At 41.6% G+C, this 27,592-nt stretch overlaps 1 protein-coding gene across 1 annotated transcript in view; it reads right to left on the bottom strand.

The window, feature by feature from the left end:
• The window catches only part of LOC108029318 (unconventional myosin-VIIa), a 792,260-nt gene that overhangs the window by 202,734 nt on the left and 561,934 nt on the right, over window positions 1–27,592 (bottom strand). Inside the window, exon 10 of the mRNA XM_050890354.1 lies at window positions 21,354–21,873. Within this exon, the coding sequence (XP_050746311.1) occupies window positions 21,354–21,873 (520 nt within the window). The remainder of the gene's footprint in view (window positions 1–21,353; window positions 21,874–27,592) is intronic.

Raw genomic sequence — 27,592 nt, 5'->3', positions numbered from 1 at the left:
GGCACCACTCTTGCTTAAAGTCTCTGAGCTTTTTTCGTCCTCGATTGTTAACGGCTTTAAAAATTCACTCTGAAATAATTCTTTTAATTTCGACAGGGTTTTTCAAATCTGCCACACAACTTGTTGCCAAGTTTTGGTCCAACTTTTTCCTATAGTTTTCACTCTCTCGAGTGAAGCGGCGCCGTGATTGCGTTCGATGTTGTGGGGAGAATAAATCTAACCTCCGGCGGGAGGCGGTCCTTGAAAGTTTCTAACCATGTACCGCATGCCATACATTGGTCGATGGTAGACCAAGCCTCAACTTTCATAAAAGTGTAATCGCCCAAAGGATCGCTTGACGACCTTCCATTAATCACCGTGAAGCCAAACAGCTTGATGAATTCCATTAGGTGCCGGCCATTGGCGTCTGTTACTTTGTCTTTGGCATTACGGGCTTCATTGAGGGAGCTTGCTAATAACTGTTGGTCGAATCTAAGAAGTTGCCATACCATCTCCAATGATGAGTGCACTTTCATTTAGTCTAGCATGGTTGAAACCTTTATATAACTTCCCAGAATCCCTTTCATAATGATTGAAATTAATATACACTGGCAGCAAGTTTAGGTGCAGGTTTTTATTTTCTAAAGCCCTCAGTTGAATAACACAGCTCTCACCTACATTTATGAAGCTTATTATATTCCGGTCGTAAAGTTCTTTTTTTTATACAAAATAAAATTCCACCACTTGCTCGTGCTTTGGCTCTGATTAGGATGGCGGGCACCCACGTAAGCACAAAGTTTGACTTCGACAGCATTCAATTTTGCTTCAAGGAATGTTTCAGATAGAATGAAAATTTGAAACGACGCAATGTACTGAAAGGAATCATTATATATAAGTTTATCTTTAAATCCTGCCACGTTAAAGGACAATATTCTGATCTCAAGTCTCTTTATGGTATCGGCCTCTTCATTCGCATTTACACCTGCAACATTACTACATTCAAACAAAGTACTACATCTATTAAATTTATTTTTGTTTATATTTAGTTTGTTGACTTATACTTTTAGCTGGCAGATTTAGTTGGCAGATTTTTTAACTTGACATCGAGCAGCTTTGACATGGTTGATGTCAGATCCTTCAAGTATGCCCATCCTGAAATGTTTTGGGACATATTCTCCAATTTCCGCTTTTGTGATGCCTGCTCTGTTGATAAATAGTTATCCTTTGTCATCCGAACTCGACATGACTTATACAGTTTTTAATTACTCTCCTAGCAGTATGCTTTATTTTAATAAAAAGGTACCTAGGGCTGTCCAGTGGTGGCGACCACCTGACAGGATCAACATTCTCGTTAAGTGTTAGGCAACTCACTGCGGCTGCGACCAGCTAATGGTTATCACCTCTTGTCTTGTTTAGTTCTGCCACGCCGGTAGCGGGTGTCTTAAGAAGCGAAACTTTTCTTGGAGCCTGATAAAAAACTCGACTACACACTTTAATTTCTTCTTCTCTATAATAGCGGGTATGTGGCGTTTTACAATATCGTTTTGCTGCTTATATATCTTCATTTTCTTTTGCTCCATTAAGCTGACTAAGCATATTCCTTGTTTTGATAATCTTTATGCCAAAAATGTTCAGAATTGGATCGGATGCAGCAAATTAAGAAATCGCCGCTAGGTGGCGCCGTTGGGGTGTGCAACTGTGGACCGTCGCTTCTTAACAGGCATTTGACCATAGCATTTTTCTTGTTTTCAATTAACCACCGCTGTAAATCGTTTTTGGTAAAAATATTATTTAAAATATAATTAGATTACTTTACTTGATCGGACTTTTTGGACGTCAATCTTTATATCTCAAATGGTTTTTTAGTTTTTTAAAACATTTCTTTGTGGTAAGCAAAGGACCACATTTATTGTGGCCAAGTGTTTGTAAAAATTTTAATGCATAATACTGAGTGCAGTCTGCTTTTGATATTACCTTCAACTATCCTTGTTCTCGCCTGGCACAAAATTTAAAGTTTGAGCCACCAAAAAAATAATTTATGATTTATATATTTAAATCTTACAAAGACAAAAATCATATTGTGACCCTGATCAAGAATATATATACTTTATGGGGTCGGAAACGTCTCCTTTACTGCGTTGCAAACTTCTGACTGAAATCATTATACCCTCGGCAAGGGTATAAGAAGGTAGCTGGGGAGATGTAAATGCATTAAAAGATATATTTATGATTGTATTGAGCATAGATCCAGGTTTGTGTAAATAATTCAAGGTTACAAGGATATTTACTATACAACTGTCAATGAACATTTTCAGTTTATAGAAAAACAGCCTTGATTAGCAATTACTTCTACCATATGGTCGGGTTACAGTTTCTTGAGGGCTATAATTGATTAAGCACTGTAATTAAAAAGTTATTTTTTACCCTAAGGTGCTCAGCTTGACCAGCTTCAAGCAATTGGAGCAGATGCCCAGTAGGGAAGAGTACCAGGCGCCACTACAGACGAGAATTTCTGTCCCCACTGCTACCGTAATAATAATTTCGTTATTATACAACTAAACTTCTAAGAATGTAATCCTTTTAGGAATTAATTTTATGGTTTTATTTTTATAATTTATGAACTCAACTTAACTAGGCGGTTCTATATAATGTCTAGGTTGCTGCTGCAAGTGTTCCCACGCGCTGGGAGCTATATTAACAGTTGACATTGAGAGTAGAGTTGAAGAGAAGATCTGTAGTCCAGATAAGGGCGTTTAAGATCCATTGTAAGTTTATGGCTTTTCGCCAGTGGCTAGGCGATTGCGATTATAAGCTTTTGCCTATCACTTAAGCTTAGCTCCATGCAATTAAAAACATCTTATTTTTCCCTTGATCTGTAGGTCTTTCTGTCCGTCCACTGTGATTTAGGAAACAAGTGCAATACCGGACACGGTGCACTTCTTTCAGCTGAGGCGCGGATATTTAATGGTCGAGTACGCCGACAATTGCGTTTTTCCTCGTTTTGAGCTTGAAAAAATTACACAGGAACACAAAAATGAACTTTTTGATATTTACACGAACCATTTTAAGTTAACCATGATATTTTGTTACTCCTGAGTACAAGTCCCTTACAAACTTTTTTTTTAGGCGCGTACATATTTGGCGGTATAGCCACGAATACAAAAACCATTTCATTATTTAATTCTACTTGTACAAAATAATAATAAAATGTCGATGCAAATGTTTTTTCCAGTCCTCGAAATACGCCACCAGCCCCATCTTCTGTTTTGGTTTTATCTCCTTAATTAACTCGAAACGCATACCCCGAAGTGCTCTCTTGAGTTTTGGCAAAAGTCAGACTCGCACGGAGGTAAATAAGCCGAATATTGTGGTTGCTAAAATTTATTATTATTATATTTTGGTCGTGCATTATCGTGATGCAAAAACTCTAAAGTTGTTGTTGTCCATAATTCTGATATTATTAGACGAATATCTTCATGCTCATTATATTATTTCTTTATTAACTATATCGAGCGTTAATGATTCAGTGGAAGCTGCTGGCTCCTAGTTTTAGATGTGCTTTTTTGCGTTCGTTGACTTAGGGAATTGGGGTACTATTCAATGATAGTGGAGGGCATGTTTGCCTGCTGAACGTAAACGTTATGCATTAAAGGCTTTAATTTATTTAAATCTAGTCATACTCGATCAAAAGCTTGAGGTAAATCGAGGAATATTGCGCTGCAGTCTTACCGGTGCTCAAAGGCTGTGCGTGTTTCTGATGTTACTCTGTAAACTTGTTCGATTGTTTCATGGTTTTTACCGAAAGCCAAATTAAAAAGATGGAATAACATTGTAAGCTGCTGATAGGGTGTTATTAAAGGTATTTTTCACACAACCTAGAGAGATTGTTGTAGACGGAATTGAAAGAGTGGTTGCGGAAATTTTTTCCTTCTGTTGATGTTATTGACGTTCTTTACAGAAAACCCGTTTTCCTTGAGATCGTTGATAACTTCCTTGTCGGTTCCGTAGTATTAGTTCCACCCTCAGGCCCTTTCTGCTTTTTTTTGGTACGTGTAGTAGCTTTTCCTAGCTTCCTTCAGGAATTTAGGCAAACTCATCAGGTTTTGGTCTGAAAGTTGGTTTCATGTATATCCCCTTTTCTCACCGAAACAACATAAAAGTATTCCTTCCCGGTAGGCGCAACAATTTTGTTGACAAAAGCATTCAAGATTTTCTCCCTAATGTAAATTGTTGGTTAATTTTATGCTAGAAGCGCTATTCTATTGCCATTGGATCTCCCGGGTAATATATTTTCTATTTGGACACAGATTATTTTTGACTTGCTTCCTAATGCGGTGTTCTGCGGGCTAAGCTTACGCTTGTTATGAACCGATTTAATTCGTTCTGTATGACCGGACTCGCTTGCTGAATTTTGTTTTTGTTTTTATTGGTTGGCGTGGTTTTTGTTACCGTTGTATTGGGCTCTGCGGTCGCAGTTCATTCCAAAATAACAACCGTAGCTGGGGTTGTTATTGATTTTTTGCAGTAGCTGTAGTTGTTGCTTATAAATTTAGTACGGAAGTAGAAGTTTTGTGGCTGCATGTTGTTGGTGCACAAGGGGTCGAAACTCATTGTGGGGGGTTTTGCATTGATGACTCAACTTTCTTGCACTTTTCTGATCTCTTCAGCTGCACAATTGGCATCTGCAAACTTCAGACTAAAATTATTTTAATATTTCAAAAATGTTCTCATTTAATTTGGGTAACAGCGTCAACGTCCAGTGATGCAAATTTTGTAATTTTGAATTAAAGATACTTATTTCAAATGAAACGTGTTTGTTTAAATTTAATTTAGTCCGTTCGATATAGTTTCTCAGTTTTAAAGCTATCGGGCTAGAACTTTTACAAAAGTCTTCTTTGTTTTCGGTAGTTTATAAGTCGGAACCAACCGGATCGAAAGACCATATCTAACAGTTATTATAAAAAATTAAAAACTTGTTTTTTTATGCGCTTGCAGAGGGTATAATGATTTCAGTCAGAAGTTTGCATCTCAGTAAAGGAGACGTTTCCGACCCCATAAAGTATATAAATTCTTGATCAGCGTCACTAGACGAGTCGATTAAACCATGTCCGTTTGTCCGTCCGTCTCTACCGCCTACAGTTTTTATACCAGATAAAAATTGTAACTTAAATGCATTGCTGAGGTCAAACATATCGATAAATTTAAACAAGAAGTTAAGCAACGCCCAATAAAACGGCTACAATCGGTAAAACGCTTTAATTAGCCTGCCACCAACATTTTAATTTATTACAAAAGAATAAAACGCTATAGTCGAGTGCTTCGACTATCAGATACGCGTTACGCAGCTTAATGGAGCAAAAGGGGAATGGAGATATAAAGGCAGCAAAGCGATATTTTAGGGCGCCACCTACCGGCTATTTCAGTAGATGTTATGTGGGTGGCTGACAGATTTAAGCGTTTTAACCGTTTGTGGGTGTTAGAGTGGGCGTTCTAGTTTCAAAGGGAGGCTATGCCCTTATAATATAACAACGAACCACCAATAATTTAACCAATATCACTTAGGCAAAAAGCAAGTTTAGTGAGCCCATTGAACACGAGTTTACTTGTTAATTTTAGCAAAATTATTTGCTTGGTCATTGTCAAAAGTAACAGCAAATTAATGCTCGACCAATACGAAGGTACGTTACATAAGTTAGTACCAAAATATTACTCTACATAGATTAAAAATAAAACTAAACAAAATCGTGTGCCTGAGAAAGCTCCCTACATACAAAGGGTTCTCCATCTTCGCAGATGAAGGTGCATTTAACCATTGCTCTCCTCCAAAATCATCCGCCTGTTGCGAGGCTTTCCCATCAGCAAGCCGCAAAAAGTCTCGTATGGCAAGCACAGACTTTAATAAAAATGAAGTCAATGGGACATCTACTGCTGAGGAAATAAATTTTCAAACAGATTAACGTTTTTGAAATTTCGCGTTTTTAACATGAAATGAAATGACTTTACTTAAATTTCTGACAACAATTATACTTTCGTTTACGACTGGCCCCACACTGGTACTGGCACATAGCCAGAAAAGGGTAATAGAAAATGATTCATTAATCAATAATATTAACCATAGAGCTTAGCATAGAAATGAGGGATAAATTAGGAAATTAGGAATAAAGTCAACCTACAACACATTGGCGAATTTAAAGTGGGACTTATAAAACGGCCTATAAACCGTATAAGTAAAATTACCATAAGCTTTACTATTTGCAAGCTTTATTAGAAACGTCAGACAGTCCGCCAGCATGACCTTCAAGTTATCATTTATTTCCCAAGGCAAGCAACACGGTTACCGGAAAATGGAGAAACCGAGAAACCGAAATGGATTGGTCTCGTCACTACCTATCGATTGACTTAAGAAAAGTTTTGTCGCACCTACTACAAAACCTAAAATCGACAGAACTCTTAGATCAGTCGATAGGTGCTATAATTGCAGAGCCTAGCGAATCTCTTATTGTGCTATTTTTTTTTGCAAAGGTCTTCAAAACATTATTTCATCACAGGTGCAATTCATTTTTGATGAAATCAAGATGCTAAATAAGAAACAAACCGGTTCAGTCGATGAGGGTGTTCCACAGATGGGTGGTATCGAGAGTTCTGCCATAATTGTGTAGTCAAACACCCTAATAAAAATACCAGTGTCAAGGCTCCGAAGCTGATGCTTAGAGGAATCGTCGGATAAGGAAGAGCTGGAGTACAGCAAGGAGTGCAGCACACAGGAACCACGAACCAAAGAAGCGAAAACAAAAGCACTGTACTGTCATTTATAATATTTCCATTAAATTTAACAGTACCTATGTATAGCTAACGGATTTTATCATATATTCAGTTTACTATTAGATCATACGGCAATGGCATTGGATGTTTTCCATTGATTAAGAGTTTAAGTGATTCAGGAAATTAAATGAATTCCGGATTTTGGCAGTCGCCAAGTAGCTCAGTAAGAAAGCACAGAATTTACGGGTTCGTAGTGGGTTTATTGCGAGTATAGTATTACAAACGGATGGCCTTGATATCGCCATTTGTGGCTCTTGGTGACTCCAACGGTTGGTTGCCTCGAAGCTCTCGTCTCATTGACTTGGTTCTCCAGTACTGTAGCTTCCTGAAGATCCATTTCCGCGCTCGTCCCTGAATAACTCGGCAACTACTTATTAACGGTTCAGACTCACGAGGCGGTCAGCCGTGCGGGCTAACGAAAGCGTCATCGTTCTCAGACTAGGGACTTTGAAATTTCAGAATTCACGCAATTTTAAAACTTATTGGAGATCGCTTTATAGCTGGGAACTATAATGTCTAACACACGCACTAGGGATAACGCCTTGTGACTCCCAAAGGAAGGCAATTATAAAATTCAATCAAAACAAAATGCAACAATTAGACGATGTTTCTCCTGGCAGCCTCACATACTGGTCAACAGACCCCAGGAAAGCTAACAGACTTTTCACGCAGTTTAATAAAACCAACGCGCTTTCTTCCTCTTGTAACGTGCAACCTTATATTGCCCAGTATTTAACACAGATCTGACTTCATGGGGCACGATATAGTGTTCGGCTCTAGCTCGTCGGCTTTGGGGGTGGAGATCATGCTAATTCAGATCTGGTACTAGAATCTTAAACTAGAAATTGAGCGTGCTTGCGACGACGTACGAGATTGAATCGTAGATAAGGGAGAGAAACCGGGAGAATGCAAATTAATTCCAGTAGAAAAAAAGCTTAAGGTAAAAGAAGGGAAAGGGAAAATTCGGTAACCGAGACGCGGATGTTGTTACGCCTGTGGCCCGCCCTACCTAGATCACTGGATCCAATTTTTAATTCGCGTGATCCCTTTAGTTACCCTTACGAACGCATCCTCATCGGCAGAGTTCCAGCGAAATAATTATTCCATGGCTTCGTTTAAATCCATTTTTTTGAATTATCCAAATTAAATTCTATATTTGTAATTTGGCAACGCAGAAGCTGAGTGCATATGTACTTATGTATGTATAGAGCCTACTTTCAGGCTGAGTATATATATATGTGCTTGTACCAACGCTTAAGGCGCTGTTACACTCTCATAAGCCTATTCCCCAGTACTAATAACTCTTTTTCGTCTTTAGATCACCCCATATGTAACGGCGTAACTAAACTTAACTTAATCAATATAAAAAGTATGAAAATTCTGACATTGAACTAACCCTGCAGCTAGACACCTAAACGCACGGCAACGAGCACCTAACAATATCTTCGTTCGCTGACGATACTGCAATCCTAAGTCGCTCGAGGTGCCCAGACCGAGCAACAACACAGCTAGCCAATCACCTCCTCGTAATGAAGAAGTTTTTATTTGAATGGCGTATTAAAATAAATGTTCAAAAATATAAACACAAATCGATTACTCTCAACAGGCAAACATTCCCCCACTGGTACATGGATCTTTGAATAGTACGCAGATTCCCCAATTTAACGAAGTGACACATATCGGCGTCCATCTTGACAGACGACTGACCTGCAGAAGACACATCGAACGCAAAGTACATATATAACTAAGTTCGGTTTCGGCAAAGTTATACGTTAGTATACATGTATAGATTTCTGTAATTAGTTTTTATTTTATTTTTTAAATCATTAAAGCTCTGTTCATACACTGTTCCCACAGGAACGACCTATATGGGTATAAAAGTTGTAGCTTGCCGAGGTTAGCTTCCTTTCTTGTCAGAAACTAATTACACCAATGGTCAGATGACGATCTTGCATTATCATTTCACACACGGCATCAATGTTCAACGACAAGTTGTTGGCGTTCGTCGTACAGCGATCGTCAGCCATGATTGAACTTATTAAATAAATTTTGCTAAATAGTGCTGCTTCATAAACCTACAAAGATGTAACGTAAAGGTTAAGTTCCTTGGACCACCTCTTTCTCAGAAAATTTAAGTTTGTCGACTGCAAGGTCATCAACATTATCCTGTGCAGCTCATAACCACTTAGAATATAACTGATGTAGTAGGGGCTTACACGATAAAAGGCACATAGAGCCGTTTAAGATTAATTTATTATAATTGCACCTTTTTTTTTAATATCGATGTTAACCGATGCATCGATGTTTCGTGAAACCCCTTTTTATCATATCGATGTTAACCGATGCATCGATGTTTCACGAATCATCGATCTCTTGTATGACAATTTTGCGTTCTAGAGTCGTTGGTTTTACATATATAAAAAAAAAACAGAAATGTCAAAGTATGTGACTTATTAGTTGCAAAGGGATATATATGGAAATGACAAATTTCATAATCTAATCTTCATAAACGACAAGAAGCTGCCTCGCAATATAATTCGCTTCTACGCCTAGTGTAAACGAACGTTCCACCCCTTCTTCACCCTTTTGCATACTGTCAGTCACGTTTTCGCGGGGCTCGATCTGTCTTGCGTGGCTGTCACGATGTGATGTCTGCCTTGCTAATGGCGATGTCCTGCGTACTGCTCCTGGCTGTGTGGCTGGATGTCTCAGGCCTACGCCGATCCGGGACTTCACGAGTCAAAACCGTAGGCTTTTCTGGAAAACTCCACCCGAAACCGTACTGATCGACCGCTCTTCCTTTTGGCTGATCACGCCAGGACCTGCTCCTTTTCCACTTGAAGGGCTGGGCTTACTCCGGGACTTGTCGCAATCCTTCCTCTCCAGGCGTAACTCCAGGATTTCGTTAACAGGGATAAACAGATTGGCCTAACCTAGCCGTGTGATGCCCTGCTACCCCTATCCCGAACGACTCGACTGACTCCTCATAATCGACTGATAATAACTATCTGCGCCCTGCGGTTTTATTTAGGTCTTTCGGGAGCCGTTATTTCCCATTTGCGCATGACCGATGATGTTCCCGTGATGCATGGGACCCGCTTGTGTCCCGCTCCGCTGCCGAGGTGTGGCAATTCCTCTCCTGGTGAGCGTCCGGCAGAGTTATTTAACTCCTCACAACCAGCTTTTGCTGGAGGTAACTGGCAGAAATACACCTAATGTTAACAAAATTAGGAATTTTTTTTAAGTTGGTAATGCAACGGGTAAACTCAGAAGGGACATTTATTAATTCGAAAAAGCAGACTGTGATCTGGAAGCTCTAAACATTACATTTTGTAGTTGTGTCGACTCTTTGCAACGCAAGTACCAAATACTGAGGCTAAAACAATCTAAAATATATCAACAGCCTCAAAATTTTAGGGTAAAGTATATATTAGACCAATCAAAACTAAGCTTAAGTAAATATATTAACATGCAGTCAAAATTAGCCAGGCATGCCACAAGGTCGGATTTTCATCAAACCGGTGATCTTCACCTGCTATACATATTAAAACCATTTGAAAATGAAGTTTGATTTAATATGAAAAAGATCAAAACATTTTTTAATACGGTTCCATTTCAATTTACTACTTGTAATAAGGCCGTTTCCTGTTCTTCGATATATTTAAACATTTCTTGAATAGGTAGCTTGCTTGCTCAGAGAAATCTTGTGCAAAGCGTCTATACCAAGAATTAACTCTTTGGAAACTGTGTACCTGTTTTTTCGTATTTGGGATTGGGAGATTTTTTTCTGGATCTGTGTGTATTTTTCTTGCTTTTGTGCGCGAAATACTTAATACGATCTGAGTGATTTTGAGTAGCCTATCTCCTCCTCATCTGTCATGAGTAACTTCGGCCTTTATTTTGGCGTCTCTTGTTATTCCTGATTTGAGTTGTGATTAGGAGTAGGTCTCCTAATACTTCTGTAATCCAGCGCTTTTGTTACAGTTTTGTTCGGATTGCTCTGCAATCTTCTATTGCCTATGCTCACATGTGCATTGAATTCTATTTGGGGGTAGCCCGTTGTTGCCCTGCACGTTCTGGTTGCGTTTTCTCTGTGTGAAGCGATTCAAACTTTTCTGTCAGCCGGAGGTATTCAGTGAATGTTCTACTTTCCCCGACTTTGTTGTTTGGAGTAAAGTTTGAATTCTCCGCTACTGTTGAAAAAAATACCTCTTGGCAGGTGAGGAGGAGATACAGGAGATAGTCAGAAAGAAACTGCAACTAATGCCAAACACAGGATTTTCATGGAACTCGACCGGCCAATTAAACAAAGGCACTCCCTCGGAACCCTGCGATGCAGTCCAGTCATCAACCTTATTGATCCCTCGCATTCCACGTACGCAAGAAGAATACACTCAGACCCAGAAAAAAATCTTCCAATTTCAAATAAGAAAAAACAGTTAAACAATTGCAAAGAGTTGACTCTTGGTGTATACGCTTCGTACAAGGTTTCTCTTAGCAAGCAAGCTACCTATTCAAGAAAAGTTTAAATTAATCGAAGAACAGGAACGTTCACAAAAACGTTTAAATTGCAGATCGACCCTAGTAATTTCTTACTGGGAGCAAGAGTGAAAAACGTAGAGCAAGTGATCGAATTCGTCAGACGAAGACGAAAGAATAAGGTAAAGTACTCATCCACTGAAAAAGACTATTTGGTTATCCATTGGGAAATCCAAATGTGCATAGAAGGATACAACCTTGTTCTTATAACAGGTAACCAAGCATTGGAGGTTGAACTTAATTGAGAGCCCGTCCGGACGGATCGCCAGATGCGCTTGGCAAAGCAGCAGAAAGCTTAATGTGGTAATTCTATTTCACATGCTTGAGGAAGAAAAAAAAAAATAAAAAAAACCCTTCCAACAAAACGACGCTGTGAATTATGCCAACAGTACAAGACATCACAAAGGGCTGCACGAAAAATGTTCACTTAATCGTACAGGCATTAATAGAAACAGTATGCTAGAACTATGTAGGCCCATTACCTTGCCGATCCCACGAATACGATCCACGCCTCGGACACTTTTCCGGCGGAAAACTCGATTTTTTCTTCATTTTTCGGTCTTTAATCGTTTTAAGTCCGGCAACTGATCCTGCGTGGACTTGACTTTTTCTACCAGTTCTAGATACTTGGCCGATCTGAACTCTAGTGCTTGAAGGTCTACTAATAGTCCATGCCTTTACCGCAGCTACTTCTGCCTCATTGACTCTAGACAAAGCGTCTGGTAGAACATATATTTCCCCACTTCGATGTTCATTTTTGACCCAAGCGAGTGTGGAGAACCGTCTGACTCATGAGCCATTTGAGTGAAGCGTAAATTCATGCCCTTCTGCGTAAGGCCGAAAATGCTTAATGGAAAAAATGGCCGCGAGACACTCGTGTTCAGTAACCGAATAATTCCTTTGGGCTTTGTTTAATTTTTTGAGATACAAACGTAAAAGGATACTCGTCACCCTGCTCTGTTTTGTGCACCAATACCAGATTTACTTGCATCACATTGCACCTAAAAAGATTATATAAGTCCGCGCTGCGTAACGCTGGAGCGGAACATAGCAGGACAAGCAAAGCTTTCTCGCCCTCTGGAATCATTTCGAATTCAGACTCGCTATGGGGTCGGCCGTGCGGGCTTAGGGAAGCGTCACCGTTCTCAGACTAGGGTGAACTGACTAACGAGCTCTCCAGGATCACTCCTCTCGATACCCGACCGCCTGTCCCTTGCTCTGTCCCGGATGGTCCCACGGGGCTTCCGCTCAAGGCGGAACACCAGGAAGCTGCCTCGCTCTTACTTCAATTTTGCTCCTCGTGTTAACGATCATTCCACCCTAGCCTCACCCTTTCGCATACTATCCGTGCCGTTCCTGCGGGCTCGATTCTCCTTGTGTGGCTGTTGAGGTGGGGTGTCCTGCTTGCTGGTGGCGGTGTCCTGCGAACTGCTCTTGACAGGGTGGCTGTACGTCGCGTGACTTCTGTGCTGGGTTCGTGGGCATATTTCCCTATTGCACACGGCCGCCGAAACTCTCCACACCGGGTCCAAAGTCCATGGCTCCTGTTTGACCCTCTTGTCCTTCACGCACTGCTTCCCGCCGACGTACAGCCTGATGCTGCCGTCCCGCTGATTCCAGTGACGCATGTGGCATGCTTGTGTGACTCACTGCTGCTGTGATGTGGAACCTTCTTTCTCGGCCCAAAGTTCAAGGTCGCGTCCAAAGTCCGGCGGCGTCCCGTTACTCCTTTTTGCACACGGCACTCTCGCTCCGCCCGTTAAGTCTCCGCTCTCTCTTTCTCCAGTCATGGCGCATCTCGTTCCGGTTCCCTCGGCGCTCCCTCGTTACTCCCTTGACATTCCCTGACGCTTTTGACCTTATTTCCTTTCCACAGCCGGTCCTCCTCCGCATAGCAACTTCAAATCTCCCGCGCCGATCCTCTATCTGTTCCCACTGGGCACCGATACTAATCGGCTCATCAGCTTATTCTCTCTTGGCAGGTTGCTTTTGTTGACCATGAGTGCCCTTTCAGACTCCAGCAGTTGTGTCTCCTGGTTTGGACCCCGATCCGGCCCGCGATTCCGTCTCCTCGTCTGGGCATAATGCCCTTCTCCGTGATGCTTGGCCTCTTTCGGTATAGCTCTCTTAGCTGTACCGACTGCTGCTGCGTTTTTACAGCCAGTCCTAAACAAACCCTTGTAGCCCTTGGTTCCGCTTTCGTTATCCTTGACATCTTCCTTGTACTGTATATGATTGTATCGTAGTGCCTTATAGAGAATCCTTCAAGTTTTATCTGTGTCCTTTGGGTATCCTTAAAGCTATCATTGGACCCTTTTCCTCGTGTCCTTTGGGTATCCTTGGAGCTTTCCTTGGACCCCTTTCCTCGTGTCCTTCGGGTATTCTTGGAGCTATCCTTGGACCCTTTTCCTCGAGTCCTTTGGGTATCCTAGGAGCTAACCTTGGACCCTTTTCCTCGGGTCCTTTGGGTAAACTTGGAGCTATCCTTGGACGCTTTCCCTCGCGTCCGTTGGGTATCCTTGGAGCCATCCCTGGACCCTTTTTCTCGTGGCCTTTGGGTATCCTTGGAGCTCTCCTTGGACCCTTTTCCTCCATTGAGACTCTTTGAAACTTTACTGTTGCCTTTTGTCTAACGTATCTGCTTGTAGCTGCCCGCTTGTGTTCTGTGTTTGTTTTTGTTTCAGCTCGGTCACATGAATGGTCTCTTTTTTTGTGTTCACGTGCCGCATTTTGCAGATTACTGGTGACGAAAAAACCGGGACCTGGTAAGGTCCGTCGTATCTTGGGGCCAACTTTGCTGCCCACACGGCCCGTGAACCACACGACGTCCCCCACCGCTGGTGTCCATTGTCTCCTCCTTAGGTTGGAATGCCCAGCCTGGTCCTGGGAGGCTCTCTCCAGATACCGCCTTACAATCTCGAAGATTTCCCCGAGTTTATTGGCCTTCTCCCCTGGAGACTCAGTGGGTCGCCCTGTTCCCAAGGTCTCTCTGTCGTATAGGGCGCTCGGTAGTCTCGTTTTTCTGCCTTGAGTAATAAACGCCGGGGTGTTACCTGTGGATTCCGAAACACTCGTTTTTACTGCCAGCATGATCTCATGACATTTCTCGTCCCAGTTTCTCTGATCCTGCCCTGTGAACTGCGCTATCATTGTCTTCGCGGTCCTATTTGCTCTTTCTGTCGTGTTCTCTTGCGGGGTATATGGAGCCGTTAACTGTTGCTTGGCTCCCATCTCGGCCAGGAAACTCTTAAAGATTTTGCTGTTGAACTGTTCTCCGTTGTCCGTTATGACTACCTTCGGGACCCCAAACCTTGCGATAATGCGCTTCCTGAACGTTTTCTTTAGGGACGCGGCCGTCGCGATCCGCAGCGGCACCAATTCAGTACACTTGGAGAACCGGTCTATCAGCACCAGCAGCATTTGGTTGCCGTGTTTTGAACGCGGCAGGGGTCCGACGAAGTCTGCGCATACTGTAGCCCACGGTTCCTCTGGCACCTGCGTTAGCATTTTTCCCGCTGCCTGCATCTGATTATCTCTTACGTGGGCTCGATGCACGCCTGGCCAGTAGTACCGAGCAGCCAGACGTGCTATTGTACTTCTGCTTCCTACATGGCCAGCTATCCGTGAGTCGTGGTTCTCTTTTAGCACCGCTTCTCGTAGAGCTTTCGGGACGCACATCTTCCACGTCGCGATATCCTCACTGCCTGCTCTGTGTGGAATGTTCCTCTAAAAGTGTCTCCCTCAATTACGTAGTCCGGGTACTTTTGTGGCTGGGTCCTAATCTTTCCGTGCATGTCCTGAATCCAGCTGCATGCTTCGGAGGCTTCCGCCGCTATTATCCCCTTGATCTCTCGCAGTATTATTGGTAGTGGCTGCCTTGATAATGCGTCTGCCACCATATTAAGTTGTCCCTTCCTGTACGTTATTTCGAAGTCATACTGCTGCAACTCCAGGGGTTATCTGACGATCCTTCCTGAATGGCTCTCGATGCTGTTGAGCGTACGAGCGGACAACTGCTGCTCCTCCTCGATTAGCTTGCCCGTTAGTTTGGAGAGGTAGCATTTTCCGACTCCCGCTCGACTCTCTGCGACTGAGGTCACTGGGCATTTCCCGCCTGCTGGCAGCACACGACGCTCCTGACACCTACTCTCCCGCACACCCAGCAGAACAACAGGCGTTGGAGTCGACATTGTCGTGCCCAGTGTCCGTGGCCGCCGCACCTTCGGCAGGCCTCATGGGGATCTGCAATGTGTGTCGTTCCCCGCGGCCTCTGTGTTGTGTTTGGCGGTCTCCACACCGTGTTCGCTAGTTGTATCTGTTGCTGCTGTGGTGGCGTTCATTGGCCTCTTCGTGGTGCTCCTGGTGCCTCCTTGGTCATTTCTCCGTGCCTCCTGGCTACCTGTCTCCTCGCATCTTCTGCACGCGACCTGCGCTGGTGGTGACGACTTTGCCTTTGAGAACTTGTTTTCTTGGTCGAACGCTTCCCGCTCCTTTTCCAGTTCTTCGTATTCATCGGCTAATAGCATCAACGTGTCCAGGTCCGGTACTTTGTACGCCCTTAGGAAGATCCTTAGGCTGGGGTGCAGTTTTCCTTGATGATCTTTAAGGTGTCTCTCGCAGAATAGTTTAGTGGCCTCGATCATGTAGTCTTTAAATGACTCACTGAAACCCTGCTTTCGTTGCCTGACCTGATCCGACAGCCTTGTGAAGAAATCTCTCGGCATAAAGCAAGGATGGAAGCTCCCAATAAACTCTGTCCAGGTTTTCCACTGTTCATTGTTGGCGATAAACCACTTCAACGCCCTTCCTTTCAGCAACTCCGGCATCGCTCGGAGGATCATGTCTAGGTCTAAGCCATAGGTGTTGGCGGACTATTCAACTTGTTCCAAGAACTCGAACGGTTTCTCCGCCATGTCGAACCTGAATGACCACTCGCGGACTTGTTTAGCGACCCGACTGGCTGGGTCTAGAGTTCAGTACCATAGTCTTCCTGTCCTGGCTTGACTCTCTCCTGTGTCCTTTGCAAGTTGTCGATGCTCAAGCTTGCTACTAGGTTATCCCCTTCAGCGTTAGTTAGCGTGATACTCGGGCCGGCTCTGTCGTAATACATTGCTTCCAGCACAGCCCAGATGTCGGCTAGTTGTGGGTCGTTCTCTGTCTCGGAGTAATACTCCGACAATGTCCTGCTCATGTCTTCATGACGATTTTAGGTGCCAGATGTAGCGAACTGATTTTGTTTACTTTCTGCTCGCTACGATATTTGTGCGTCTAGCTCAGTAGATTGTGTGTGTTCGTCAGACCAAATTTATATAAACGTGACCGTCGGTCACGGTTGGCTTTATAATTTGCTTGTCATCGCTGTCTCTGACGGTACGGGTTGTGTCGATGTTCTCTCGCCTCGTTGACACGGTGTTCCAGTTTTGTAGCTCCCTGAAGATCCTTGTCCGCTGCTTGTTCCGGACGCGTTGATTTAGTGACTTCAGACTCGCTATGGGGTCAGCCGTGCGGGTTTGGGGAAGCGTCACCGTTCTTAGACTAGGATGAACAGACTGACGAGTCCTCCAGGATCACTCCTCTCGACACACGACCGCATGTCCCTTGCTCTGTGGGACCACTGGTTTCTGCTCAGATCGTGCGGACAGAGTTGGTTAGCGTGATACTCGGTGCGGTTCTGTCGTAATACATGGCTTCCATCTTAGCCCAGATGTCGGCAAGTTGTGGGTTGTTCTCTGCCTCGGAGTAATATTTCGACAATGTCCTCCTCATTTCCTCTATTCTGCCGTCCAGGGCGACATTAACTCTCTGTGCGACCTGAGCGAAGTCCTCCTTCTTAAGGCGGTAAATCCACTTCTTTCCCATTCTGTTTATTTTGCTTTCACCGCCGAGACAATCACGTTTTGGGCGCCAGATGTAACGAACTGATTTATTTGCGTTCTGCTCTCTACGGTATTTGTGCGGCTAGCTCAGTAGATTCTGTATGTTCGTCCCACCAAATTTATATAAACATGGGTTTATTGCGGGTGTAATTGCAGTCGACTTTATAATTTCCTTGTCTCGCTGTCTCTGACGGTATGGGTTGTCTCGATGTTCGCTCGCCTCGTTGACACGGTGTTCCCGGTGTGTCGCTCCCTGAAGATCCTTGCCCGCTGCTTGCTCCTGACGCGTTTGGCTCGGTGACTGCTCGGCCACGATTCAGATTTGCTAAGGGGTCAGCCGTGCGGGATTAGGGAAGCGTCACCGTTCTCAGACTAGGGTGAACAGACTGACGAGCTCTCCAGGATCACTCCTCTCGACACCCGACCTCCTGTCCCTTGCTCTGTCCCGGATGGTCCCACAGGGTTTCCGCTCAGATCGTGTGGACAGTCAAGGCGGATCGCCAGGAAGCTGCCTCGCTCTTCACTTCGCTTCTGCTCCTCGTGTTAACGAACGTGGACCCTTTCGCGTACTGTCCGTGCCGTTCCTGCCCGCTCGGTTCTCCTTGCGTGGCTGTTGCGGTGGGGTGTCCTGCTTGCTGGTGGCGGTGTCCTGCGAACTGCTCCTGGCTGGGTGGCAATGCGTAGCGTGACTTCTGTGTTGGGTTCGTAGGCATACGCCGATCCGGGACTTCTCTCCCTTCTGGCCCGTAACTCTTGGGGTTCTGTTGCGCCGCTCCGGGACTTCTCTCCCTTCTGGCTCGCTACTCTCGGGGTTCTGTCGCGCCGCTCCGGGACTTCTCTCCCTTCTGGCTCGTTACTCTCAATGTTCGGTCGCGCCGCTACGGGACTTCTCTCCCTTCTGGCTGTTCGCGTCAGGACCTGCTCAACTCCACTTGGCACACGGCCCGCCGAAACTCTCCACACCGGGTCCAAAGTCCATGGCTCCTGATTGACCCTCTTGTCCTTCACGCACTGCTTCCCGCAAACGCCCAGCCTGATGCTGCCGTCCCGCTGATTCCGATGACGCATGTGGCATGCGAGATGTGTCACCTTCTTTCTCGGCCAAAGTTCATGGCCGCGTCCAAAGTCCGGCGGCCTCCCGTTACTCCTTTTTGCACACGGCACTCTCGGTCCGCCCGCCAAGTCTCCGCTCTCTCTTTCTCCATTCTTGGTCTCCAAATTCTCTTGGTCTCCGAACCCTCTTGCTCTCCAAACTACCACGTTCTCCAAACTCTCACTTTCTCCAAACTCTCACGTTCTCCAACTCTTACACTCTCCGTCCTCGATCTCCGTTCTCCAATCGGTCTTCGCCGCGCCGCCACTACGCGAATTCGCCGCGTACCTGGTGAGCGGCCGGCCATCTGCTGCTGGGATTTGTGTGGAGTTCTTTCAAGTCTGGCCTTAGATTTCCGACTTGTTTAGCCACCAGATTTGGCCAACATTCCTTGATGGGATCAGATGGAGATGGCCTAGCTGGTTCTTCGAGCGTTTGAATAGAACGTGCACTTACTTTGCCATTTATTTCACCCTCGGAAAACTCCTCAGCATTTATCATATCCTCAGCCAACTCAAAGATTGCTTGCGGAATGGTAATATTGATATCCCTGGGATATTCAGACGTCTTCTAAAAAGCTTTTCCTGCATCGACATATTTCTCTCAACCGCTCTACCGTTCGAACTAGGATGCCCAGAATTTTATGTTTTATCTCCGGCCTTAAATTCCTTTTTAATATATCTACCACTTCCGTTTTGGTTAGGGGCATATCAAGTTTGTCCATTAATTCCTCTATTGCATTATGGAAGGTATTAAACCCTTCTCTTTGCCACTGCTTCCTATCCCAAATAGCTTCTCGGATATCTAAGTCCGTACGAGCCTCTCTGAATTGCCTTCAAAGTGCAGTACAAAAATAATCCCATCGCAATTCCTGGGTATTCTTATGATACCTCCATTGGAGTTCCTTCTCATTTTTTTCAAACAGAATGCTAGCATTGCTGCTCAGGATCGAAAAATTTCCTTCCATCGCTTGTCTCGTGAGAGCCTCCGCTCGATAAATGAAATTGTCGACACTAAGACCTTCAGGATTTCCACTATTTTGTCGGCTCTCTGGCTTGGGTCTGAGTGACTTCTCCTCGGTGTTTTGCGACCGGAACCTGATGGTCCAGCCATTTTGACCATTGGCCTTCGACCTAGAGAATCTCTTTCAATCACTAATTCCGAATTAGCAACCTCTACAGCTGGAAAGGGTGCAGAAAACTTGGCTTTAATCAACCTAGTCATTCTCTCTCATAATTTAGTCAACAAATCATTCTGCATGGTTTTTACCGCTTCTAAAATTGTATTCTGGATCAACTCTTTCTGAGCCGTTACCCAAGCTGCTGCCCCTGACGAGCCAGTGGCGGTAGCATCTATTACCTGCCCTTTAAGCGACCTAGTATTTTGAGCAAGAGTACTAGATATTTCAAAGCACACTGTCTTACAAGTAGGACATGTTGTTTTATTTTTAGAATAGCCTACAATGCCTGATGAAATACATGGCCACATCTGCTTTTAAAAATTGTTCCTTCGTCTATGGTGGATTTACACAAAGGGCACTTTTGTGCTGCATTTCCGTCTGCATCTTCCATGCCGCTTACTGATCAAAATTGCATTTGCATCGAATAAGCAAACGAACTTGAGTGAATGTGAGGTTCAATCGAGTCTTTTACATATGAGAGGGTATTTTTTCTTGATTTATATTAGCCATTCAAACATTAATTTAGGCATCGGACTCTTCTTCAAGGATTTTTTTTTTTTATTTTCTTTCCATTTTAGATTTTACGTTATTTTATGCAATATAGACATCACGAAATTATGGTTTGATCGTCAATTGTGTATTTTCACTCATCAACCTTATCGCAGATCCATCGTTGAAACGTGGCTGAAAATTTAAGCCTTAAAGAGAGCAAACAAAATCACAATTTTTTTTTAAATTAAAACCTTAACCTTTCTTTTCTCTTTTTTTCTTTTGGTTCTCAAATAGGTTAGGTTTATGAGAAAACAACACTGAATTTAGCCCGTGTGTGGCTTTGGCCCACAAAACTGACAAAATCACTTATTAGCTTACAAAAAAAAATTTGTCAAATTTAAAAACTTTATACGATCCATGCCTCGGACACTTCTCCGGCGGAAAGATAGCTTTTTTCTTCACTTTTCGCTGGTTTATCGTTACTCTACAAAAGATTGAACGGCTTTAGAGCGCGGTCGCGAGACAACTAGGCGCTCAAACCTAAATATTCGACGGTTGCCCCTTAAGTGGAACTCAAGCCCACCTATTGAGCTTTCACTTTTATGTTTGTTCTACGCCAATGAAACTCCAAAAAGTATATTTTCCGATGTATTTTCCATGTATAAGCGCCAAGCCTAGCAAAAAAATGATATTTTAACCGAATGGCTAGAACTATTGCCCAGCCCAACCTCCACGGACTTTACGCGAGCGAAACCAAATCAACAGAATTACAGATGAAGAACAAACTACAAAAATCAGCAGCAAATCAACGGTCTAAGTTGCAGAGGCTTGAGGTAAGCCGATGACGAGTGTTCCTGTTGTCGGCCATCGAAACAGCAGGAGCAGCGAAGAGAACATGGACCCAGGAAGGAACAGTGGCCAGGAAGGCGCCCTGGCGTACTCCGACGATAGCACCAACACTACTTTCGGACAAAAGCAGCACACCCAAAATCATCCAAGGAACAGGGAGACAAAACATGAAATACGGAAAAAATCAACAAAACAAACAAAATTTAATAACAAAAGAAAATTGGTTTCTATTTTCAACACGCAATCCTAATCACCCGATAACCCACCCACGCAATCCTGAGCATACGATTACCACCGAACGCAATCCTGGGCACCCGACAACTGAAAGGACAATCCCGTCACCAGAGCTGTTCACACTGGGGGCTATAAAAACAGATCACTACTCACATATATTGGTTTAGTTTCTTAGTTAAGTTATGGTGTAACATTTATAAACGGCTTTATTATTCAACATTTATATATACAATTAGTAATCTATGACAATAATATACCGAGCTCATAGTAAATATTATTTACATCTTACCTCTCTAGCAAAAACTCCGCGTAGATGACTTTGAATGACAATTGCACTGCGCCTCATCCTAATGAAATGGATTCTTAATCTCCAGCCCTTATAAGCATGCTGTATTTTCAAAACAGCCCGTTTAATGTGTAAAAATGAGTTAAACCAATAAAATCGTTTCCAATATTTTTGAATAATAAGGGCACTTTTACAAAGTTTTTCTTTCCGTTTGTTCTCCAATAGTTGATGTACCTTACTTCTCAAAAATATAATACTTTTTCCTAATTGCCATTCTGTATTTGACATGTTAACTATTTCCAATATATCTTTTATGTATTTATGTGGGCATTCAACAGACTTATCTGTCATCAGACACTTATATTTAACAATAAAGTCTTCACGGCTTAAATGTATGGGAAATCCTTCTCTTCGTATTCGAATTATATCCACAACGCCGAGATATTTCAATTGATCAAGAACTAATGAATGGTTATAGTTGTTTGGTCGCTTTGTTAAATTTGGCTTTATACAACGAACGTACCTGAAAATATAATGTACATATGTTCTAGAGTTATAATTTTGTATGATAAAACAAGACAATTTAATGCGTGCTATTTATTATGTCAAAAAACATGAAATTATAAATACTTTTGATATGGACCTAGAAAGTTATAAAGCGTATCATCTGACATGAAATGTATCAACTTTTTGAAGCGTACGATTTTGATAAAATTAATTTCGAAATTCAGAACTAATTTAAAAATGGTATATCCAAGATAAGAAAGGTATATGTTAAAAAACACGAAAGATATAATTTTATAATTTTTTCCCCGATAGTTCTTATGGGAGCTATAAGATGTAGTTGTCCGATCCGGCTGGTTCCGACTTATATACTACATGCAATAGAATGAAGACTTTTGGGAAAGTTTCAGCCCTATAGCTTTAAAACTGAGAGACTAGTTTGCGTAGAAACGGACGGACGGACAGACGCTGATCAAGAATACATATACTTTATGGGGTCGGAAACGTCTCCTCTGCAAGGGTATAAAAAGCTAGGCGTTTGTCATAAAATTAGCTTATTCTTACATGAAACAATAACTCGAACGAGCTCTCATTCAGAATGAAAATATTTTATAATATTTCACATTGAAGAAATTATGATGGCATTTTAATTTTTAATGACAGCCTATGGCATTAATAATGCCCTAATTAAAAGCGCCTTATTTTAAAAAGTCCTTTGAAATTTTTTCCCAGCTTTCACTTCAATTAAAAAAATAACAAGAAAGAAAGCTATAGACTAGTTCCTTGACTATAGATACATTTAAGTTTTCACATATAAGCTTTAGTCGCTAAAGTTTTGGACGTTTTGAGGTCCTTATAGTGCGGCTCAAAGAAAGATATAGGAGAAACCAATAAATTTCAGTTTAAATATGTGTACTATCATTAATGATGTGTGCTCTTTTGGGCGAATTGTGGGCTTTCGCTTAAGAATCTGCATACCAATTTCCAACACTCTGGCTTTTATAGTTTTCAACGTCTCAGTAGAGACGGACAGACAGACGGACATGGCTAGATCGACTCGGCTAGGTTCGGAAACAATTCTTTCTACCTGTAATACCATTTCCGCCGAATACAATATACACTTTTATTATACGAGTAACGGGTAAAAAAATATTTTGAGGCTACATTTTAACTATAGTGTTCGAATACATACTAAGAAAAAACAATAAAGGAAGTTAACTCCGGCATGCCGAAGATCATTTAGTCTTGAGTTATAAGAAATAATTAACGTTAGGAACACCATGATACATTTTTTTGGATTGTTTCTAGCTTCAGTGATATTAAAAAACAGCTTTATGTAAGAGTCGTAATATTTTCAAAATTCTTAAATATGTAAAAATTTTTATATTTAATAATACAAAATAGTATGCGAAAAACACCAAAGATATAATTTTTTCATATTATTTTCCAACTAATTTTCCGATTGTTTGTATGGCAGCTTTATGATACAGTCGTCCGATTTTGATAAAATTAAATTCGAAATTCAGAACTAATTAAAAAGGGTTATTTCCAAGCGTGAAATGGCTAGATCGACTCGTCTTGTAATGCTTTCCTTCAGGAAGGATCGTCAGTTGACCCCTGAAGTTAGAACAGTAATTCTTCAAAGTAGCTTACAAAGAGGGTCAGCTAAACGTGGTTGAGGACGCCTTGTCACAGCAACTAGCTGCAGCTGGATCAACGACATGTGCGAAAAGAAAAGGCTCAGTCACTCCACAAAAAGGGTGCGAATATGGATGCTCAGAACTATAGAGGAAATGCGTGTCATGCATAAGTTTTAAACCAAATAAAAAGCAAGAGACTGGCAAGTGCTAGTAAAACCGAGGGCCACGTTATGCGCGGACTTCGTCGGACTTCTACAAAGATCTAAGCACCGCAATGAAATGTTTTTGGTCCTAGTAGACAGGTTATCAAGGTGAAGGGAATAAGACACTATAAACTCAGGAGGTGGGAACGGACGCGATGTATTTCTCCAAGACACTTGCACCAACGAACGATGGTGCTTAAATGGACATAGACTTCGTCCCTTCCGTGATCTGCAAAATAAACGGATATAGAGCGGATTCTCCTCGCAAGCGTGATAAAACCACAGATGTACAACACAAGAACGAGTGAACAAAGTCAAGCAAGTCAAAGTCATGGAGGAGCAAGATCGTTAAGTCGAGACGTTCGAGACATTAAACGAAAGAAGATGAAGTCCTCAGAGGCAAGTACACGGCAAAGTTGAGTCCGGTATTGGAGGCGATCCATTTCAACGCGAAACCGTTAGGCTTGTGAAAAAGCTGCCGATCCCTACTTGGTCTGTGGCGCCTAACGGTTATCTGGAAAGCGCATCCATAGGACTCTTTGAGTTCTGAGTCGGAAGGCTACCATTTTTAACGGGCCGTAAGGCTGGTAAAGAAAAATTTGCCGATCCTGACGTGGTATTGCTAGTCTTTAGTGCCCGACGGTTGTCTAAAACTTTAGGCGTATCCCACCGGTCCTGGATGTATCGCGCACCTGTTGTCTGGAAAGCGCAACCATTGTCTACCTTAAGCCCGAGATGGAGACCCTTCGTACCGCCGAAGGCCTGAGAGCCAGAGGATACCCAGGACTGATATGTTCGTCTTTCACTACACGCTTGTTTCAGGAACTGCTAGCGTAAGCCGGACGGTTTTCTGGAGCGTCAAAGGGACCGGCTAGGAGGGAGGCCACTGAGATCAAAACGCGATAAGAAGAATCAGCGCGAGAAACACCATCACAAGACATATAACCTTTGTAATGGAGCCGAGAATAAACGCCTTATAGCCTGATACTTAATTGTCATCACTGGTAATAAGGCGGTAACGTTTACTATAAATTTGGGGGAACACACATCACTGTGGACAACAGTCCACGTAGTGACAAAGCGCACCAGGAAGATTTTCAAAAGTGACAACTATAGATACACGAAGAAATGAAAATCTACAGTTATCGTCCGATTGTTTCGAGTGATACATCAACCGAAAGGTATTTAAAAATAAGAGGATTGCAAACCAAGACTTTAAGATGAATCAATTGGTTCGGGAAAAGAGCGGTGAAAGTGAAAGAGTGAAAATTTGGAAATTTTGATGTGTTGGGGCCGGTGGAGATATATATTCCCGCTACTTACCTAGTTTTATTCTCAATAAGAAAAATTCCAAAAACATTTACATGCAGGTAAAACTCCATGGAAAAATAACGAGTTTCCGAAGGAATTTCCCTGAGTTGTTTCCCTTGCGGGGACAGGCCATACAACAACTAAACAGAGGAAATCCGAGGGCACTTGAAAAAAATTTCCTTTGCATTTTCCCCTCAGAAAAAAAGGAAAGGGTATACTATAACAGCAAGTCAGTATGGACACTAACACCTACAAACACCCAAAACGCTAAAAGCTGTCTAGCGCACACATTTTTTATATTTTATTTAAATTCAAATGTTATAATTTAATAAAAAGTTATAAGAAAATAAAATGAGTTCACTTTGGAATATTATTTTATAACCACTCGAAAGCCCACAAGCGCCCATAATACTAAGGTTGTTGTATACAAAATAAGATTCCATTTGGGGATTAAAAACCCTGAAAACGCAGTCGTTAATATATACAAAAAAAAAATTATCCGAATTATCCGACAACCAAAAAATAAACAAATTATATTGTATTGATAATATTTTTATAAATGTCATCACAATTATCATAATTGATTAATTGACTGATTTTAATCGGTTTCGAGGTCATCAAAATGTCACGATCATGTGCATAAAGAGTATACTTGATTGTGATTCCCATGTGACAATATGTATGGTGTATTCTCCTCCTCATTATGAGCAAATAATAGTCACGTGATAAAGATGCATCCGGAGGATGTTATCTCAGAGAAACATGTCCGATCATGTTTAGGAATAATGTTTTCTATGATTTCAAGACTAGATTCAAAATCAAAAGAATACCAATAAATAAATCTCACAAGTTAATGATTTCTCAGATGCGGGAAAAATTTTAATCCCATGTTTTCGTTTCCATCTCAGAACGTTTAACTGGTAAATTGTCAAAGATTCTCTCCTTTCCATAAAAGGTTCATAAAGGTATCAGACAGAGCTACCCGAGCATTTATTTTATTATTTTGGTATTGCGAACATGATTTTGTATAGTATATATTATTTTTCATTCTTTTTTCAAGACTATAATATATTTTCATAATATTGAGTGCTTATTTTTTGTAATCCGAAATTCGATGGCATACACAAGTATTATCTCCATTACATTCAGAGAGTTTTGATTGTATAAACCGAAGAAATAAATAGTGTGGATTGGACAGAGTTCCGCCAAAATCGGTTAGAAATGTATTTATTTTCTGTGAGTGTACGATTATCAATCTCGTCTTACCCTTTAAAATATTCTTACACAACTTTAAACATTACTGATCTCGGCTCGGGTCTGAATGGGACTGCTTTCTTCCATCTTAAATAAAATCCAACGAACCTCGGCCAGAAGCTTTTCCTTTTGAACTTTTAGAATTTCAATTTATGTTTAGATTAAAAGCTTAAGATGAAACTGTCGCATCTCATTGTGAAATTCAATTATGCTGACCGATGCAGTTTGGCGGACGCTTGGAACACAAAAGGCGCAATCGATTGGGCTTCGAATGGAATCTGATGTTTACTTTAATTTTGATTTATTTAACTTAGCTGGGGAACCAAGATCGGACCTCGGACCTCAAAGCCAAAGGCAAAGACAAAGGCGAATGCAGAGATTGAAAATATTGTTTACAAAAGCCATAAGCGGCCTGGTTTGATGAGTGTGATAACTGTCCCTTTTCTAAAATGGATCGTCCGGATTCAATAAGTAATTCATTTAATTAATCTCTTAATTCTGTTAAGAAAAATTGTTTGGGTTATGAATTTTTCTGATTCTGGCCGTTGTTTTTTTGTTACAAATTTTTGAAGTGGTTCATAGTTATGTAGTCAAGAATTTCGTTTTCCAAATGGGTATATGAGATATTATTAATTTTGGTTGAACTATTAAATGTTTTTAAATATGACTTGCTTAAATGGGAGTTGTAAACAATATTGTTACCATTTATAAGAATGACACCATCTTGTATAATGTCTATTTTTTTTATTTTTTTTCTCTTATTTTTTACAAGTTGATTTCTTAAATCATCATGACCCGGAGTTCAAGCTAACCATTTGCACATAGTGCCTAACTCATTTATCACCATTTTTGACCTAGTTGAAATTAATTTAATTTATTTAATTTCCCATTGTGATCTTTTATTAGTATCCCTTTTTATATTATTTAATCCCAAGTGAATTATTTCTTTATAAAAACTTAAGTTAGTTACGTGAAATAAATCTGCGTATGTATCATACGTCAATACGTTTTTATTGCCCTTGAAAAACAGATACTCGTGACTTGTACAGTCAATTATTTCTTATTTTGTTAATAAAAGAGAGTGTGGTATGAGCACACGATACAACATTTTCTGGAAAAAGAAAAAAAATAATAAATAAATATTTAGAATTTTATATTATCATTGTAAATAATTCTATTTCTACTGTGGATTATTATTTTGTTAGGTAAAATTTCCTTAACTACTTTCTTTTTATGTCTAGTTTTAAGTTTATTTCTTTCCCCGTATTTCTTTTCATATACTTGTCCTACATGATATTGTTTTTATTTAACATTTCTACATTTCTATGTA

The sequence above is a fragment of the Drosophila biarmipes genome, unplaced genomic scaffold, assembly GCF_025231255.1.
Source record: "Drosophila biarmipes strain raj3 unplaced genomic scaffold, RU_DBia_V1.1 ptg000022l, whole genome shotgun sequence".
In the NCBI taxonomy this organism is placed as follows: Eukaryota; Metazoa; Arthropoda; class Insecta; order Diptera; family Drosophilidae; genus Drosophila; species Drosophila biarmipes.
This window is presented reverse-complemented; position numbering and strand designations above follow the sequence as displayed.